The sequence below is a fragment of the Aspergillus melleus genome, assembly GCF_016097325.1.
Source record: "Aspergillus melleus strain CBS 546.65 chromosome Unknown contig8, whole genome shotgun sequence".
NCBI lineage: Eukaryota > Fungi > Ascomycota > Eurotiomycetes > Eurotiales > Aspergillaceae > Aspergillus > Aspergillus melleus.
In genome coordinates this window covers 1,408,721-1,428,183 of record NW_025763377.1, presented here as the reverse complement: position 1 = coordinate 1,428,183, position 19,463 = coordinate 1,408,721, and the positions used below count along the sequence as shown (strand labels likewise).

The following is a 19,463-nucleotide window of genomic DNA, read 5'->3' as shown; positions in this document are numbered from 1 at the left end:
ACTCTACCGCTACATAACTCAATAAGCAGATCACAAAATAGGTTAGCTATATATTCGACAAGAAATCTCAAGATAGATGTAAACACAATGCGAGCCTTACTTACATACCGCTACTTTTGGCTGATATAGGCCCTCTTAAATAGCATTTGCCTCGTGCTCTTAGCATTTAATTCCTGATTAATATGATTTTATACTAGTCTAATCAACCCTTCGGTAAATAACTAATGGTAGGCTGCCTCAGGAAATGAGGTTATGACTGAATTAGGGTCCTATACAAAGAGGGGTTTATCCCATCACAGTATCTATGTAGGTAAAGATTCTTAGCTAATATTTTTACTTATATTACAGCTTTGGAGTCAGCAGAGGCCCAGTCGATGTAGAGAAATGTCAAGCAAAATCCCACCTATGACGAGCTAATCCCCCAAAAGAGAGACAAAAGAAGCGAGAGAAGCGACGTCACAGAGTGAGTATGTAAGCAGCCGACCATCGCCAAGACCGCTCCTCAGGCAGACATCATTGGATTCATCGTTATCCGTGTTTCCCTCTCCATCTCATCCTCGTATCCATAAGCTGATCTTCTCTGCCTGATGAACTATTCTTCCTTTGTCTTTGTCCTTTCCTGAAAATGTCCGCCTAACCGTTGAACGCCTCCACTCCTTGACATATCCCTCGTCTTCTTCGCAATTTCAGAGCTCCTCAATCCCCAATCGCCGACCGTCCTTGCAGTTAACTCCGCCTCCGCCCATGTTCCGATCGCTGCTCCGTTGATTTGCCATCTAAGAACGAACAACTCACCCCGGAGAAACAACATATGGGAGCCATTCGGGAGATTACATCCATTGAAAAGTATCTATTTGGTACTTCGTCAGCTGCCGAGTCTTTGCGCCCGTTGGTAATTAACCTGCGCAATCCCCTCTCCACTCCACTCCGCCGATCTTTGCTCCAGAACGCCGTGCAATATCCTGTGCGGAATTAGACCCTTGAGTTGGAATAGAACGGTGTCTCCGTTTCCCGGCCAGAATGCCGGCCGACTATACATCTACGGCTCGTGCTCTATCGGTTTCAGCCTCTCCGCCAGCACCTCTCTCGCCGTCAGCCTCCGACTCCTATCCGCCATGGAGCCGTTCGGGCGGGCGGAATCCCGCTAATTTGCCCAACAGTAGAGGACCGACCTCGTTGAAGGACCAACTTGTGAATCGAGCAATGGAAACATCACGGCGTCTGATGGCCACCTGGCAGAGAATGAGCTTTTGGCAGAGGGTGGGGGCCGTGCTAGCGGCGGTACTTGCCAATGCCTTGGGAATCGGATTTCTGATATTTACGGGCCAGATCTTTGTCTGGTTACAACCGGTGGCCGCCAAGTGGGAACACTCGGCGCTGGTATTCTTCGTGCTTTGGCTATGCATATTCTTCGTGGCTCTACCGCCTCTGGTCGGATGGTCTACATTTGGAACCATCTCGGGGTACATCTTCGGCGTATGGAAGGGGTACGTTATTTGCCTCTCTGCTCGTCGGTTCGACGAACCATGAAAAAACTAATATCTCCGATAGCTGGGCACTTTACGCGTCGGCGACAGTGTTGGGTTCGACCTTTTCTTTCATTGTCTCCCGAACCATCCTCTCCCGATTTGTCACTCGAATGATGGAACGCGATAAACGGTTTGCCGCTCTTGCGTTGACGCTGAAGTACGATGGATTGAAGTTGTTGTGTATGATCCGTCTCTGTCCGCTGCCGTACTCGGTATGTAACGGGGCCGTGTCAACGTTTCCCACGGTCCAGCCGTTGATGTATGGCCTTGCGACGGCACTCGTCTCGCCCAAACTACTAGTGCCGGCCTTTATTGGCAGTCGACTACGCATTCTGGCGGAGAAGGGCGAGGAGATGAGCGCTGGCTCCAAGGCGGTGAACGTCTGCAGCATCCTCATCTCAATCGCCGTTGGGATCTTCACTGGTTGGTATATATACAGAAGGTAAGAATGCGACGGAATGGCTACATGCCTATTTCTTGATCCAATCGCTGACTAGTCACTTTCTCTAGAACCTTAGCGCGTGCCAAAGAATTAGAAGCGCAGGAGAGGGCCGGCATCCGTCGTTCTCTTCAAATCGACCACGCGGCCCATCGTCCCCATCATGCCTTCTCGGAAGATCCGGATACTAACACTGCCGCCACCACCCTTGCGCGGGACGAGGAGGAACGACTTGGGTTCCACGATTTTGACGATGACAACGTTGATTTGGTCATCGATGACGAGAGCGGGAGCGACAACTCGCCCTACCTGAAGACGGGATCGCGGGATTCGTACCGCGACGAGTTTACCGACAGTAACTCCGACGTCTTCCGGGATGGCGATGGCACGGAGGGTGAAATATACAATTTGCATACCCATGTGCGCAAGCCCTGAACCAGCCGCCTCTCTGTATTGAGTGGACCACTTGTCACTGTCACGAGCGATGTTCTTATGCGGGTTAACGGTGGATTGTGCATAATACAATATAATAGAGGCGCATTGGGCGGTTGAACTGGGGAGTGGGCCAATCCCTTGAGAACGAATACTAGTAGAAAATCTTAGTTACTGTAGTACCAGTCCCTGTCCCTCGGGTGCAGTACCGGCGTCAACCTGCGGCAATGAATTCTGGGTTAGCGAATGGAATAGAATTTCCAACAGGACGACAAGCGCTGTTGTTGCATGGTGCACAGGGGCGATCGCAGCAGAAGGCGTGAAGAAGGCAAAAGCGAGTAAGGGCTGACGGTTCGGACTGAAAAATACGCTGGTCTCCCGTTCCGCTCCGTCACTGCGAAACTTCCGTCCGTCTGTCTCTTTCCCGCTCTTCCTCCCTCTCTCTACTCTCTTCTTGCATGGATTGCCGCGGTTCTTTCCTGGCGCCTGGCGGATTGCTTCATGTTTTGGGGGCTACTACAGTCTCTCTCCCAACTCACTTTCCTTCCTCTTCACCCCTTTTCTCGCTCGGGAACTAAGACGGGGCCACGTTACGAGAGCTATATCACAGGTAAGTCGAACTATCCCTACATGCCTACCAAACCCCGGAGATTTATTCCAATGCACCTTGGTCGTGCTTGTTGTTTTATTTGACCCTAGACATCTGATTTGATCGAGTTGTGATCCTCTCCGTGTATCTTAATTCTCTGACATAACCTCAAGGATTGTCATACATCCCGCACTTCAAGCCTTTTGCCTCCCTACCATGAGTGGACCCACCATGGATGAAAACGCCGAGATCTGATATATCCCTCCGGAGTGCTCCGTATAATCTCGTGGCTGGGGAAACGTTTTTGGTCCCAATCATCCATCTCTCATGCGGATAATTCCCGATTGAGTTGGTGGGAGTTGTCTGGTGATCATATGATCCCCCTTGGTAGAAGTAACATACATACACACATAACATCCTCAACTCCGGGTTGATCGGGACACCCGGATCAGAGAAGCTTTCGTCGTCGAAATGACGCCGTTCAGTCAAGGTTCATCTACAAATGCCGTCGTCAATGACACAGGAAGGCTCTCGCTGTCATCATCTCATGCGACGCTCGGGCAGTCATACAAGCCACTTAGCTCTGGGTTGGGAGAAGATGTGAACCCGAATACCAATGTATACCCCTTTCCTCCTTCTAGCCCATTATGGAATCCTCCAAAGGCTACTTTGACTCCCGGAGCCGACACTGGCTCTCAAAGCACCGATGATGTTTCCCGTGATCTCGATGCAGATACGGTTCGGGGTACGCCAAACGACTCCGCTACGACTGCTTCGCTAGTATCTACCATCAGTCAGAAAAAGTCAACGTCGCCCTTGGCCGCCCTAAATTCACTTTCTTCGCTATCGTCTGCTGCAGACCCTAAGGGAGTTGAGAGTAGACCCGGCTCTCCCAGATACCGTCCCAAGTCGTCCATCCCGTCAAGGCTCCCTACTGGCGTTTACGCCCAGCAGTGCGTCGCGGCGGCGTATGCCTCTCGACTCAATCCATATGCTCTTCATCAAAAGGAACAAGACGCCCTGCAGGACCAACTTTGTCATCTGCACGTCACCGTGTATCTGAATATTCGAAACGGGATTCTGCGGCTGTGGACACGAAATCCAATCGTGAGTGTTACCAAAGAAGAAGCTCTAGGCTGCGCAAAGGAATATCGGTGGATGAACCTTGCCTCCTTTGCGTATGAATGGTTAATACGCAACGGATATATCAATTTTGGCTGCGTCGAGATCCCAACTGCTTTGGTGTCCAGCAAAAAAGGTCGTCGAAGAGATGGTCCCGTGATTGTCGTAATTGGAGCAGGAATGGCGGGTCTGGGCTGTGCGCGGCAGCTGGAGGGCCTCTTTCAGCATTACCACGACCAGGCCGCTTCGCCGCGTGTTGTTATTCTAGAGGGAAGGCGCAGGATTGGAGGACGTATCTATTCACATCCCCTACAGAGCCTTCGGTCGTCTAGATTACCCCCTGGGCTTGTTCCCAAGGCCGAGATGGGGGCGCACATTGTTGTGGGCTTCGACCATGGCAACCCGTTAGATCAGATCATTCGAGGCCAGCTGGCTCTTTCATACCATTTATTACGCGATATCTCAACCATTTATGACATAGACGGCTCTCCGGTGGATGAGTTGCGTGACGCCATGGACGAGAAGCTCTATAATGATGTTCTGGATCGGTCCGGGTTTTATCGGCATAAATCAGCTATCGTCCCTACAGCAGAGGGGAACCGAGAATTCATCAACTCTGGCCGAGACGTGTCAACGAGCGACGGACTTACAGTAAGGCAATACGAGGAGGCAAGGGCATCTGGCACTATTGGACAATTGTTTCCCAATAAACGTGTCCGCCGGGGGGTTGGCCATAAGACTGCCGACATTAAGACAGCGGGAGCAGACCTCGATCGCAACGAAGAGGATCCGGTCGCCCTAGCTTCTCAAACTATGGGGTGGAAGTTGAATCCTGGGGTCTCGGTGAACGATACGCTGAACCTCGATCCCATCGCGAAGGCTTCGCCGTCCCAGACCCTCGGTGCTGTGATGGATGACGGAATCCGACAGTACCAACGCATGCTGCAATTGTCGCCGAAAGACATGCGATTGCTCAATTGGCATCTTGCCAACTTGGAATACGCTAACGCCACCAATATCGACCAGCTCAGTCTCTCTGGTTGGGACCAGGATATAGGCAATGAATTCGAAGGAGAGCACTCGCAGGTCGTGGGAGGCTACCAGCAAGTACCGTACGGACTGTATGCATGGCCGACGAAACTCGACGTTCGACCGAACAAGTCCGTGTCCAAGATCACATACGACCCGACTGGGGTCGGGAAGAAGACGGTGGTTCAATGTGAGGACGGTCAATTGATCGTGGCGGACAAGGTGGTTTTCACCTGCCCATTGGGAGTTCTCAAACACGGTTCAGTCCAATTCTCGCCGCCTCTTCCCGACTGGAAACTCGGTGCCATTGATCGGCTGGGTTTTGGCGTCATGAATAAGGTGATCCTTGTGTTTGAGCAGCCATTCTGGGACACCGAGAGGGACATGTTTGGGCTCCTCCGCGAGCCCCAGTCTCGAGACAGCATGACGCAAGATGACTACTCTGCGAATCGCGGCCGATTCTATCTATTCTGGAACTGCCTGAAAACCACTGGTCTTCCCGTTCTCATTGCGTTAATGGCCGGAGACGCCGCGCTTCAAGCGGAGTGCACGCCCGACGCCGAAATCATCGCGGAGGTCACTAGTCAGCTTCGCAACGTCTTCAAGCACGCTGCTGTTCCGGACCCGTTGGAGACCATTGTTACGCGATGGCGCTCGGATAAGTTCACTCGCGGCAGCTACTCCTACGTAGCTGCTCAAGCACTCCCAGGGGACTACGATTCAATGGCCAAACCGATTGGGAACCTCCACTTTGCAGGTGAAGCCACATGCGGCACCCATCCTGCCACCGTTCACGGTGCGTACCTGTCCGGCCTGCGAGCTGCGTCGGAAGTCATCGAATCCATTCTAGAGCCAATCCAACTACCCCATCCGCTGGTCCCCGAGAGAGGCAAAGCGGACTTCTTCTCAGTCAACAGCCCCCCGATCAGCGGGCAGAAACGCAAGCAACCGGCCACGGCCTCCTCCCTCGCCACGTTAGAACCAGCTGCTCCGTCGGCACCCAAATCCCCCGAAGCGGCCCTTCGAGAGGCCTACGAACATGCCATGTGGGCGGCCATCCATGCCGAAATAGGACCGCCCGTCCCTCGACCGGCACGAACCGTCGGTCTAAACCCTTTCCTCCTTTACCAGAAAGACTACTGGGTAAAATGCCGCACTCAATGCGACGAGGCGCGCCGCAAAGCGACGAACGACCCCAACGCCAAAACGCCGCGCGACGAAATCCGCCACGCCCTAGGCCTGATGTGGCGACAGGCCGCCGAGGACGAGAAACGACCATACATCGAGCAAGCGGAGGTTAATCAGCAGACGAACGCCGAGATGAGTTCCAACTGGCGGCAGAAGATGGCCGAGTGGGAGAAGAAGATGGACCAGGTGAAGGAGCGTTGGTGTGCCGCGCATCCGTTCGATTCGTGGAAGTCGGAGACCGCGACGAATGCGATTGGCAGTGGATCGGGTCCTGGGCTGGGTGCTAATGCCGTGGCCGAGGTTGGGGTCCATTCTAGTGCTGATGCCAATGTTGATGCCGCCAGTGTCGCTGCCCCCGGTGGCGCTAATGGATCGCATCCACAGGGCCCTCCTGTTCAATCGACTACGCAGTATATGCCTTCATCTACTACGATTACGGCGGAAGTTAGTTCCACAGTACCACCTTTGCTCTAGAGACATTCAGTCTCCTTCCCTCTTCCCCCTCCTGTCTCCAGATACAAAACCTCCGCGCCGACCATCATCCTCATCGTCACCAAAGAACAGGTTGAAAGAGAGAAAAGAGACTAAACGGCCCGTTTAGAGGACTCAAAATGAATGAACTATATTATCTATACATGCCAGAGTCCAAAGACTCCCCTTCCACCTCCTCCTCTACCCTACTTACTACCTCAACCGAGGGTTGGGTTCGATCATACCAAACAAAATATTTATATTTGTTATGTACTTGAAAATCAAGAGAGTCGTCTTATCCCGTCTCATCTCGCAAATCACTAATCAGGTGCTAACTCTACATACTCCTTTCCTTTCTCTATATTCAGTAGATATAGAAATAGGTTGCCATTCTCCTGGTTTTCAAGGAGTAGGTAGGTAGGCTAGTACGTAGAGCTTGTAACCGGTTTGATTGACATATCTGTAAGGTATATCGTGAATCGTAGTGATCAAACAGTGAAATAGAATGTTTAGCTACATCCAGGGCTAGCTAGCTCAGCAGAACTTTGATCTTATAAGTTCGATTCATGTCAAGAAATATATGATTTATCGAATGTTTTCTTACTAACATCTGCCTGGCTGTATGTATCATGGTAGATATAAAGAGATCTAGACAACAACAGAACCAGATAGGAAATCTAAGCAAGCGAATCAAGCAAACAACTCTTCACTTTCTTCGAAGAAACAACTCATTCACACCCGAAAAAAAGAAGATATATGTCTATAACATCATTGAAAAAAATTATAAAAAAAAGTAGAACAGAAAAACCGCTGACGTCTAAGTATAAGCGTGATAGAAACCGTCCAGAAACAGGAAAAAGGAAGGTCAAAAGAGAAACCATCCGGGACATGAGACATGATAAGATAGTGCGCCGCATTCAGTCAGCTGACAGAGAGGGGGGTCTAAATCATTTATGATGGAATGATAAAAGGGGATCTAAAAGACCAGGGGAGGATAGAAAGATGGATGAGTTTTTCGACGGGATTTGCGCTTAGAGAAGAGGGTTGGACTTGTATTCGGCCCCGGTGCCCTCGGTGTCGGTCTTGGTTTCGTTGACGGGCTCTTCTTCAGGAGACTCGCGCTCAGCGATGAACTTCTCGGCGTCGAGAGCGGCCATACAGCCGGAACCTTGAGGAATTGTTAGTATGCTTATAAGAGTAAAACGGAAGGGGCAAAGTTGAACGTACCGGCACTGGTGATGGCCTGGCGGTAACGCTTGTCCTGGACGTCACCGCAAGCGAAGACACCGTCGAGGCTGGTGTAGCTGGTACCGGGCTTGGTGATGACGTATCCATCCTCGTCGAGATCGAGCTGGCCCTTGACCAGGGCAGTGGCGGGGTCGTGACCGACGGCGTAGAAGAGACCGTTGGCGTCCACGACCTCCTCCTCGCCGGTGACAGTGTTCTTGACGCGCAGGTTGGTCATCAAACCCATGGGCTTGTCCTCACCGAGGACCTCGGTGGCCACGGAGTTGAAGCGAACAGTGACCTTGGGGTGGGCAAGCAGACGGTTGGCCATGGCCTTGCTGGCGCGCAACTTCTCGCGACGGACCAGGACGGTGACATGGCTGCCGTACTTGGCCAGGAACATGGCCTCCTCGGCAGCGGAGTCACCACCACCGATGACGTACAGGGGCTTGTTGCGGAAGATGGGCACGGCACCGTCGCAGACGGCGCAAGCACTGATACCGTTCTGCCAGTATTTCTCCTCGCCGGGCAGGTCCAGACGGCGAGCGTTGGCACCAGTGGCGATGATGACGGCGTCCGCAGTGCGAGCGGGCTCGTTGTCAGGACCGTCGTTCCATTCAGTCCACAGCTTGAAGGGTCTCTGGGACAGATCGATCTTCGAGATGGTCTCGGTGATCACCTCGGTTCCGAATCGGATCGATTGCTTGCGCATGTTCTCCATCAGCTCCGCGCCACCAATGCCGTCGGGAAACCCGGGGAAGTTCTCGATATCGGTGGTAGTGGTGAGCTGACCACCGGCGGCGGTGCCGTTGGCCAGCATACCCTCGTAGAGGACAGGCTTGAGTTCCGCTCGCGAGAGGTAGACGGCGGCGGTGTGAGCGGCGGGGCCGGAGCCGATGACTTGTTTTGCGGTTAGCGTTTTCGTTCCAGCCCATTCCACGAGGGCACAGGAGATACTCACTAACTACAGGAGTGTGAACCATTCTGACGGTGGAATTGACGCGCAGTGGCGTCGAGAGCGGACTTGATAGAACCGAGGCAGACGGAGGGGACTGGTTGTGCAGGGTAGTTGCAGCAGCAGCAGTCAATCCAAGAGAGGAGCGGATGGAAGAGAAAGGGAATCGGCGAAAGGCGGAGGAAAACAGATTGCCGGTGTTAACGGGGTTGGGGAAAAGAGACGAGAGAATTGACCGAGAGTCAGGGGAGAGAGAAGGAGAGGGAGGAGGGCAGGTTAAATTATTATTTCAGAATCTGGCACGGCGAAGAGGCGAAGAGGGGCGGATTTCCGATGGTGGGGACTTGCGATTAGCTAAGGAGAGCGATTAGTTCATCTGGTCGGGGAGGAGGAGGGACTAGACTGGAACGTACACTATGACGATGACCAATTGAAGCTGAGTCAGGGAAGATGGACCAAATTGATCAATTGATAAGATCTGGAACGACAGGCGGATAGTGGCAGAAAAATGAGAAGGCAGATGGAGAAAACAAGACGAAGCATGAAGAAGAAGGAAGGAAGGAGAAAAGATTAGGAATCATCCGCGGCGAGACCCGGTCACGTGCAGCTTAGGCAGCGAGTCCGGGCCGAGACCGCCTTTGCTTATCGATCAGTGCATATCATATCATGGGTAGTAACTTGTAAGTACATTTAGATCGTTCATAGGTTCATCGGTTCATAGGTACATGGCTTAACTCATCAATTCATCAATCATCATGTCATCGACTTCACCGTCTTGCCTCACCGCCCCTCAGGCCAGCCCAAACCATTTCTTTCGCCTTGGTGCCGCTCTGACGCCATCCTCGTCCTCCGCTCCACCTGCGCCCATCGGGACCAACGTCTCCGGAGGCATGCCAGCCCCGTCGTAATAGTCCCGTCCGCTAGATCGTCTCTGACCGCCTCCTACTCCTCCTCCCCGGTTGTCGTAGTCATCGTAGTCATCGTCCTCATCTTCAAGTTCTTCGTCAGTCGCCATTTCGGCTTCGGTATCTTCGGCCACTGCGTGACGGTCCGCCTTCTTTCGGCGCACTCCCAGCCATTTTCTCCATCCCTTGGCGACCGGCGTGGCGGGGGGATCGTACTCGGTGCCCTCGAAGCGGAGCATCGGTACGAGCATCTTGTACGGCGTGGTGATGCCGGAGGGGTCGCGCGGGTTCAATTCGAGGTTCAGCGTGATCGCCAGTCCACCCTCCAGGTTGACAAAGCCGCCGGTACCGTCGTCGCCGTGTTTCGCGGCTCTCTTGGCGGCCTTCTGGCTGAGGTTGGTCGGTCGTCGCATGAAGGGACCCGGCCGGAACTCGGCAGACTGCTCATAGTACGAGTCTCCGGTCTCCGCGGGCGGGAATGGGCCATCCATACTCATTCGTCGGCCGTTGGGTTGTCCTCCAAGGTTGAAATCCTTGGTGGGTGGTTTGCCTCGCTGCGACAGTCGACGGAACAAGCCGCCGCCGCTACCACCACCACCACTGCCATGGGGTCGGTCCCCACGGTTGAGCGAGAGTGTTCTTTGGAGCTTATTCGGACGAGGTTCGTCAAGGGAAAGAGCTTCCATTTCCGGAGTTCCTGGTGGTGTAGATCCTATTCTCGGTCAGAGGGTGATTGTGATTGTCTGATGGGTCGAGCGCCGACTTACCAGGTTGATATTCTCGGATGGCACACCAGTTACGCCGGGGAAGCAGTCGCTTGTTATTCCGCGGCTTGTTGTTAACGTCGTGAGTGAACATAGAAATCATATCTTCGTCAGTATTAGTATCCAAATGGTGCACTCGGTTACGCTTGTTGAGCGTATCCGAGACCACGTCCGTCTGGGGCATGTCCGCAATGGACGAGGAGATGATGTTGGGCATGTATCGATAATCCCTATCCTTGGGGACGTTCAGTTTCGGGTTTGAGTAAAACTCGCCGATGGCAGCCAGATGCACGTCACCACTATAAACCAATTCTTGTCAGCCCAATGCTACAATTGAACGATGAAAGGAGGCCCTACCTCAGAATGGTCACCCGCACAGATTTGTCTGCCGCAAGATCTTGAAGATCCTCGATCAAGTAAGTGCGCTCGGATTTATGATTTTTCGCCGTCCAATGGTCGTCGAAGATTTCGACCTTGCCGCCATTCTTGTTGACCAAACCACCCAACATGCCGGCTTTACCGAGTGATTTTCTGCTGTTCAATATGTTCTTCACCATAGCCTGGTTTGCGTTAGCTAAATGATGTAGAAAATTGGGAACGGCTACCTACTACTCGGGGATATGCCAGCGGAATGCTTAACAAAACCAGCAAGTGTTTGGTCTCGCCTCTGACGATTTCACGGTGGCATCGGTCCCAGATCAAGTCGCATGTCTGCTCGCTGAGGATCTCGTCGCTCTGTTATAATTAGCACTATTTCCAAGTCAAAATTTGTCGGATATATCTCACCATTCGTTCCGTTCTGCAGTCCAATCCAAGAAGAGCCACTCCGTCGCCCAAGGACATAAACAGGTTGCGACTGCGTTGGTTAATATACGGCCCTGGTTGTGCTCCAAGCAACCAGCTCGGCTCTTCCGCCTCGGTCTCTTCCGGAACACTGTGGTGCTGGAAGAGCAAGTAGTATTTGTACGCGATGTTGCCCAGTCCGGAGATCACAGGTGTGCCCATGAACTCGTCGGAGTAGGATCCAAATCCTTCGATGATTTCATGGTCGTTCCACATGTTGATCGTGGGGATCTGCGAGTTTGCTAGCGAGTAGAGTCCTTGCGAGAACCACGTGGAATAGCGCTCAAGGAACGCGGTCTCCAGTTCCGCTCGGAAGTCCGGAGTAAACGGAGCTTCGTACTTCTCGTGCACGTTCTTGATCTTCACCCATTCCTGGAAATGGGTCGATTCCGTAGTTATTTGATCATTGAAGATTTGATCTCCGCCACCGATCATGGCATGGAAAGGGCGCGTCTGATGCTCGTTGAGGACATCTCGCCACAGAGGGTCCGGTCCGCAGAGCCTGTCGGAGTCGACGCCGGGACTGAAGCCGTTGCAGGTGTGGAACATGATATTCATCGACTGTCCTCTTGCAGGCACCCAGAATCCCAAAGCCGGGCCCTGGTTGAGACGATAGGCGACCCGTTGCTGGGTCGGTCCTAGCTCGATTTCCAGGTTGAATCTCCAGAAGGTGACATCTCTCCCGGGGTCGGCATAGAGGCGAGCACCCGCAATATCCTTATATGCTTCGGCCGTCTCTCCGTCCACCTGGTGGAGCCTATTGGCAGGTATCGGCTGTTTCATACCCTCGCTGTAATCAATGATGCTAGGGGACATTTCGTAGATGCCGTCATCATTTTCCACCTGCGACAGATCCACTTCTTCCTCGGTGTGTTCCACGGGTTTTACGTAGAGAGCCCTACCGTCGCGACCTAGCTTCATAAGTCCGGCGGTCGGATCGACGTATTCGGGAGGAAGCTGAGCATTTTCGCCGCTGACTTCAGCTGGCGGAGGCGGCAAGAGATCCATTGGCTGGGAAAACAGTCTTAACGTAGGCGCTGGTTCGTAAGTAGAGCGGGAATCCTTGGTCACAATCAGGATACTACCCCTCCACGTCTCCTTGTCAAACGGACCCTTGGGGCTGTCGATTCGCACCCGCTTCAGTCCAGCATAGCGAAGCAACGGGCCACACTTTAAGAAAAGCTGAGGTTGAAAGCGATTTAGTCTTGCTGTAAAATCAAGTCAGTCTGCATGTCCAGTAGTACCAAGGCAAGCTCCGAAAGCCTCGGCATCCGTAAGTCTATACTCACAAGTCAATCTCTGAGCCGGGGGCTTCTGATAATTGTTCGGCAGCGCTCTGCTCCGTCGGCGATTATTGCCTCCGCCTTCCCACCACGCCTTACTCCGATCCTTGTCGAAATGTTGAAATTCAAAGTCGGAGGCTCCAAGCCTTGCGATCGGTGCTGTCCTCCATTCTGAAAGGGGAGGGGGCGTGGGCGGCGGCACGTTGAATGAAACCGTCTGCTTTTTAGCCCTGGGCTGCGGGGGCGGTTCGTTCTCGAACGGCGCCGTCATTTGGTCAGAATCGGGACTCATTGGATCAGATGTAACGGAGTTGTCGGCTGCATATGAGCCTCTGCGAGCCTGCTGAGGTGGGATTCCCATGGGGGGTACATCCTTTTTCTTCATTGATTGCGCCCTCGCTCGATTCGGGGCGGCCCTAGGGTGGCCGTAGGGTGAATTTCCCCAGGTTTGAACATCAGCATGTGCCGCGGGCGCGACTTGAGGGGGTTCTTGCGTTGGAATCACGCGAGGCATGGGGGCGTTGCTGGGAAATCTGCTGTCCCGATGGATGGGTTGATTGATCGAGCGCGGGTCGGCACGATTACCACCAGCCTGATGGCTTACAGACACTGATCGTCTCGGGGCACTGCCTGTTTTGATAATGGGAGCAGCAGTAGGTCTGTCATCCGGGTACTGTGAGTATTGATAAGACGGTCCTCTGCTGCGAGTGGATTTCGACCTGTCGACCGGTCTGTGTTCGCGGTGATCCATATCTTCGACCCCCTCGGAGGCATACCGCCGATGATCGGATCGCCTTGGGGGTGGTTGCACAGGCTGCGGTGGCATCGCCGATCTTTCGGCTCTAGGTCTCTGGGAGACTCCAGCTCCAGCATCGGGGTCATCCCGTGTGGATCTGCGCTGGGATTTTCTTGCCGCGGGGGGTGGATGTTTCTTGCCGCCATTCTGTTGGCGAGCCATGCGTTCTTTGAGTCTCATCTCTGCTTCTTGGACTCGGGCTCGTTTCTCTTCTTTACTGATTCCGTTCAGCGTGACCTCCAGCTTTTGGAGAGGCGATCGGTCTGAAGCCCAGTCTCGTTGCTGCTCCGACGTAGAACGGATCGTATCCGACCGTTTTACAGGCTTCGGCTGACCGTTACTGTTGGATACCGATGCCTTGCGTACGACAGCACCATCATCCCCCGGCGTAAATTCATCATTTACAGCTCGAGGTTTTCGCGAGACCGGCGGCTCTGGTGAAACCACGGGCTTTGGCGAGACTGGCGGCTCAGGCGATGCTGGGGGCTCAGGCGATGTTGGAGACGCAGGCCATGATGGCGGTTCAGGCGAGACTGGCGGTTCAGGAGTTGCAGGGGGTTCAGGTGATACTGGAGGTTTAGGTGAGATAGAAGGCTCCGGCGATGATGAAGGTTCAGGCGATACTGGAGGCTCAGGTGAGACTGGTTTCTCCACCGAATCTAGGCTCGCCTTCCGAGAAAGGTCTTTAGCTCGAGCGGAGAACGAGCGGTCCACATCCTGTGTTTTTGGCGCGGGAGGGTCGGCCTTGGATGGTTTAGGGTGCGTGCGGGGCATATCTGAGCTTCTGACATCCGATTCAGAGTCGTCCTCCGTGTCCATGTCAACTGGTTTGGGAAGTTGAGCTAGTTGACGGGTATGTAGGACTGTTGGGCGCAATGCGCCATTGGAAGGAGGAGGCGGCGGCGGCGGCGGAGGTGGTGGTGGTGGTGGTGGTGGAGGAGGAGGAGGAGGAGGAGGAGGAGGGGGTGCCTTGGAATCCCCGTTCATCGGGGGCTGAGATGCGACGGCGGCCATTCTTCCAATGATTCGATTCCTGTACCACCGTCCAGAGAGGCCCGGACACGTGGGGAGTGACTTGGCTAACCGGGGTTACGTGGGATTGAATTACTCCGGTACCTGTCTGGCCATTTGTGAGTGTCAAATCTCCACAGGTCAATCGATTCGGCGGCTAAAGAGAGCGAGGGTGGCCTTGCATGGACATACTTAGTATGAATGGTCGGGGCTTTAGTAGATGCAGGTCACTAAAGCAGAGAGGTGCGTAATTGGAGCGATCTTTCAATTGCCTGTCACGACCCAACGATTGTCAAAAGACAATTGGATTGAATGCAAATTTAACCGATAAGCGACAGATTAAAACAAAACAAATTAGCAGTGCATGATGATAGCGGCGAGTAGATCGATGGGCAAAGTCGTTCGATCTGACGCCGGCTGCGGTGGGGATAGTGAAGTATACAAGTCACGTCAAGTCAATGGGGGGTGAATGCAATGTGACAAGAATGAGGGGAGAAGAGATGAACCAGAAGAGAGGGATGCAGATGATGACACTAGTCTTCGAACACCAAGAATCCAACCGAGAGAAGCGAAAAAAGATGAGAGGGCAGGAAATTGGAATATATCGAGAGGAGATTAATTGAATTAAGCCGGTGGCTGGAAAGAAGCCCAGCCCTCATCATTGCGGGGCCTTTCTCGTGCTGCACAAACCTCCGTCGCAAGGCACGTTTCTAAGAAAAGAAAATGGCCATTGATGAAAACTCAATCAGAAAGACAAGAAAAAAAGAAGAAAAAAAAAGAAAACTGGGAATATTATAGGCCCAACTGCCCTTCGCAGCCCGACCATCCAATCACACCGTATACTTCCCATCTGACCAACAAGCGGTGTGTCTACTCCCAGTGGGTTATTCGCCTGTCATTCGGTGTCGGAGAATTGGAGATGACAATTGGAAACGGTCAGAGAGATACACTGTGTATTCGACATTATTGTGTTTGAGTTAGAGACATGTCTCGACGCCGAGGCTTTGTATACTTGCGGATGCCACCTCTATACTATGGAATGGTTGCTATGCCAGTTGAAGGCATTGGTTCAATGATTCAAGGTATTATGGTTGGCAACAGGAAGACAAAAAAATAAGACATAAATTCGATTAAACCAAACGGAGCATGAAAGGAATAATAATTGAAACGTACCTCTAATGAATGTGCAGGCGTGCGAGTTACCGCTACTTGGAGCTGGAGGGTCACTCGGATAGCCCTAAACGATCGTCCTCCCTCGATTCCAGATAGCCTTTGTCCTTAATCTTTATGCTGTCTGACCGACCGCTATTGTTACTATTGAGAGAGAGCATTGAAATGACAGCACTGATTCCTGGACTAGCGTGGATCTCAAAGATGCTTGGAATGCTTCGTCCGATCGGCCATTTGATTTTTAAGAACTATTACCAATATTCAACCGAGGTTGACCAAAAGAATCGACGGAAATATGAAGCCTACCACTCGAAATGCTGGTGTTTCCCTACTGAGTACAAATCTTATTGATGCTTCTTGGCTTTGTCGATGAATAATCTGAATAACTGGGCCCGTATTCGTACAATAACGAGGCTGCCTATGCGGATCACTGCAAGGAGCCCCGACTTCAACGTGTCTTCTCTGGTGCCCCTAGAAAGGACTTGACCTTATGGGATGAACACAAATACGCGTTACTCTTCATAGGCAACACACAGTAATACGAAGAAGAAGTAATCGATCTTTATCTTCAGCCACCTAAAGGCTCAATCTGCAGACCCGCCAAGATTCGGTGGCACTCGGGACTACACCGGAGTAAGTGAATTTAGCCCCGTGAAGATCGACGGCGAGCGCAACTCAGGAGTTTCCCCGTCCAAACGTCCTCCCACGCCTTCGAGCAGTGCTCGCCATCCTCAACATCCGCCTTTGTGATTAATTCTACTTTCTTTTTCTGTCTTCGTCTGTGGTGCTTTTGCTTCTGTTCCATCTCTTCTATCTGTTGTTCTCAAGCGAATCCCCTCTCCAAGGTCTGGCACCGAATTTCGTTCCATGGCAATCATCCGATATCTGTCCTGATCTCGCCTTCCGTGAAGAAGGTGTCAATTCGCCGCCACCATGCGTCTTCTCGACACCGCGGCTGTGGCTTTTGGCCTGTTTACTGCTACGTCCGCCTCCCTCCATCCTCACCGATCGTACGAAACCCACGATTACTTCGCCCTCCACCTCGACGACTCCGCTTCTCCCTCCGGCATCGCCCAGCGATTGGGGGCTCGATTTGAAGGTCCTATCGGAGAACTTGATGGCCACTATACCTTTTCCGTACCGCGCGATGGCGACGGAGATGTAGACTCCATGCTGGAACGTGCGCGCGCACGAAGGAAACTTAGGCGACGCTCCGAGGATACCAGCTCCTCGCTGGATACCGACGAGGGACTGGACGGCGTGCTGTGGTCTCAGAAACTGGTTCTCAAGCAGCGACTGCAGAAACGGATACCGCCGCCCGGGAACTTCCCGCGAGAGCCCGCGGGTACCACCAAGGAGAGCCCCGAGGCCGTGAAGATTCAGAAGAACATCGCGTCCACGCTGCAAATCGCTGATCCGATTTTCAGTGGCCAGTGGCATCTCTACAATACCGTGCAGCTCGGCCACGACTTGAACGTCACCGGTATCTGGTTGGAAGGGATTACAGGACATAACGTTACCACGGCGGTGGTGGATGACGGGCTGGACATGTACAGCAATGACTTGAAGCCGAATTATTTCGCCAAGGGCTCCTATGACTTCAACGAGAAGTCGCCGGAACCGAGACCGCTGCTGTCGGATGATAACCACGGTACCCGATGTGCTGGAGAGATTGCGGCGGCGAGAAACGACATCTGCGGTGTGGGCGTTGCGTATGACAGCAAGGTTGCCGGCATTCGCATTCTCTCGAAACCGATTGACGACCAGGACGAGGCGCTCGCGATCAACTATGCCTACCAGGATAACCACATCTACTCGTGCTCTTGGGGTCCACCTGACGACGGAGCTACGATGGAAGCGCCCGGGATCTTGATCAAGAAAGCTATGGTCAATGGTATTCAGAAGGGACGCGGCGGCAAAGGCTCCATCTTCGTCTTCGCCGCCGGAAACGGTGCCTCGTACGACGACAACTGCAACTTCGACGGATACACGAATAGTATCTACAGCATCACTGTCGGTGCCATTGATCGCGAGGGCAATCATCCCAGTTACTCGGAGTCTTGCTCCGCCCAGCTGGTGGTCGCCTACAGCAGTGGCACCACCGACGCCATTCACACCACTGATGTCGGCACCGACAAGTGCTATTCCCTTCATGGTGGAACGTCGGCTGCGGGTCCCTTGGGTGCGGGTACCATCGCTCTCGCTCTCAGCGTTCGACCCGAGTTGACGTGGCGGGATGCCCAGTACCTCATGTTGGAGACGGCTGTTCCGGTCCACGAGGACGACGGCAGCTGGCAAGTCACCAAGAGCGGCCGGAAGTTCAGCCACGACTGGGGATTCGGGAAGGTGGATGCGTACTCGCTGGTGCAGAAGGCCAAGACCTGGGACCTCGTCAAGCCCCAGGCATGGTTCCACTCGCCGTGGCTTCGGGTGCAGCATGAGATTCCTCAGGGAAACCAGGGTCTGGCCAGTTCCTACGAAGTGACCAACAAGATGGTGCAAAAGGCCAATATTCAGAGACTAGAGCATGTGACCGTTACCATGAATGTTAACCACACCCGCCGCGGCGATATCAGCGTGGAGCTGCGCAGTCCGGAGGGCATTATCAGCCATCTGAGTACCGCTAGACGGTCCGATAACGAAAAGGCGGGCTATGTTGACTGGACCTTTATGACCGTTGCACACTGGTATGTCATCACCTGCTTTTTCTTTTCTCGCTCCTTTCATTTACTACGTTATTCCATTTCCACTGTACTGACAATATCTAGGGGAGAATCTGGCGTCGGAAAATGGACGGTGATCGTCAAGGACACCGTTGTCAATGAGGAGATCGGAAAGTTCATTGACTGGCGACTGAACCTTTGGGGAGAAGCCATCGACGGCGCCAAGCAGGGCCTACATCCTCCGCCCAACGAGCACGACGATGATCATGACATCGAGGACGCGGTCGTGGCCACGACAAGCGTTCACCCCGGACCAACCAAGACCGAAGCCCCGAACCCGCCCACTGACGTTGCGGATCGTCCGGTCAACGCGAAACCTACGCCCACTCCGCAGAACCCCACGCCGGCAGAGGATACCCCGGCCGAAGAGGAGTCGAAGGCGCCCACGCCGGCGGAAACCACTGGCTCTAAAACCAGTGCCACGGAGGAAGCGGCGGCTGCGACCACATCGTCCGAGAGCTTCTTGCCCGCCTTTTTCCCAACTTTTGGCGCCTCGAAACGCACCCAGGCCTGGATCTACGCCGCCATAGGGTCCATCATCGTGTTCTGCATCGCCCTCGGCGTCTACTTCCACATCCAGCGTCAGAAGCGCCTGCGCAACGACCCCCGCGATGACTACGACTTTGAGATGATTGAAGACGACGAAGATTTGCATGCGGCCGGTGGACAAGGCGGTGCCACCCAACGCCGGGGCGGCGAGCTCTACAACGCTTTCGCGGGAGAGAGTGACGAAGAGCCATTGTTCAGCGATGAGGATGATGAGCCGTACCGTGACCGGTCTGGCAGCGATGATCAACAGCGACGAGACAGCTCTCACGGAGATCGACGATAAGCCTGGATGAACGATTACCCTATTTTTATTTGGATTTGGATGGAATTGGATTTCTTTTGTCTTCTCTCTCTCTCTGTTTGGTTTGGGTGCAGACTCAAAGTGATGTCTCGCGGATGCTGAACGAAGAAGCGCATGGAGTTATGTATATATTGTAA

At 53.3% G+C, this 19,463-nt stretch overlaps 5 protein-coding genes across 5 annotated transcripts; 3 read left to right on the top strand and 2 right to left on the bottom strand.

Annotated features, from left to right (window-relative positions):
• Window positions 1–1,020: 1,020 nt before the first annotated feature.
• On the top strand, window positions 1,021–2,403 carry TVP38 (TVP38/TMEM64 family protein; the record flags this gene model as incomplete). Its single annotated transcript, XM_046094283.1, has 3 exons — window positions 1,021–1,487; window positions 1,552–1,971; window positions 2,040–2,403. 3 exons carry the CDS (start codon window positions 1,021–1,023, stop codon window positions 2,401–2,403), a joined length of 1,251 nt encoding a protein of 416 aa, XP_045950262.1.
• A 1,057-nt stretch (window positions 2,404–3,460) lies between these two features.
• aof2 (putative lysine-specific histone demethylase Aof2) lies at window positions 3,461–6,802 on the top strand (the record flags this gene model as incomplete). The annotated part of the gene is made up of 1 exon (XM_046094282.1): window positions 3,461–6,802. One exon carries the CDS (start codon window positions 3,461–3,463, stop codon window positions 6,800–6,802), a length of 3,342 nt encoding a protein of 1,113 aa, XP_045950261.1.
• A 1,028-nt stretch (window positions 6,803–7,830) lies between these two features.
• Window positions 7,831–9,515, bottom strand: trr1 (thioredoxin-disulfide reductase TRR1; the record flags this gene model as incomplete). Its single annotated transcript, XM_046094281.1, has 3 exons — window positions 8,988–9,515; window positions 8,027–8,926; window positions 7,831–7,967 (listed from the first exon to the last, which is right to left on the bottom strand). The coding sequence occupies exons 1-3, from the start codon at window positions 9,007–9,009 to the stop codon at window positions 7,831–7,833; spliced, it is 1,059 nt and encodes a 352-aa protein (XP_045950260.1). The 5' UTR covers window positions 9,010–9,515.
• Window positions 9,516–9,771: 256 nt separating this feature from the next.
• LDX57_012532 (uncharacterized protein) lies at window positions 9,772–14,586 on the bottom strand (the record flags this gene model as incomplete). The annotated part of the gene is made up of 6 exons (XM_046094280.1): window positions 9,772–10,598; window positions 10,654–10,949; window positions 11,008–11,210; window positions 11,260–11,385; window positions 11,437–12,701; window positions 12,783–14,586. 6 exons carry the CDS (start codon window positions 14,584–14,586, stop codon window positions 9,772–9,774), a joined length of 4,521 nt encoding a protein of 1,506 aa, XP_045950259.1.
• A 2,100-nt stretch (window positions 14,587–16,686) lies between these two features.
• Window positions 16,687–19,308, top strand: kexB (kexin kexB; the record flags this gene model as incomplete). The annotated part of the gene is made up of 2 exons (XM_046094279.1): window positions 16,687–18,440; window positions 18,522–19,308. The coding sequence occupies 2 exons, from the start codon at window positions 16,687–16,689 to the stop codon at window positions 19,306–19,308; spliced, it is 2,541 nt and encodes an 846-aa protein (XP_045950258.1).
• Window positions 19,309–19,463: the final 155 nt, after the last annotated feature.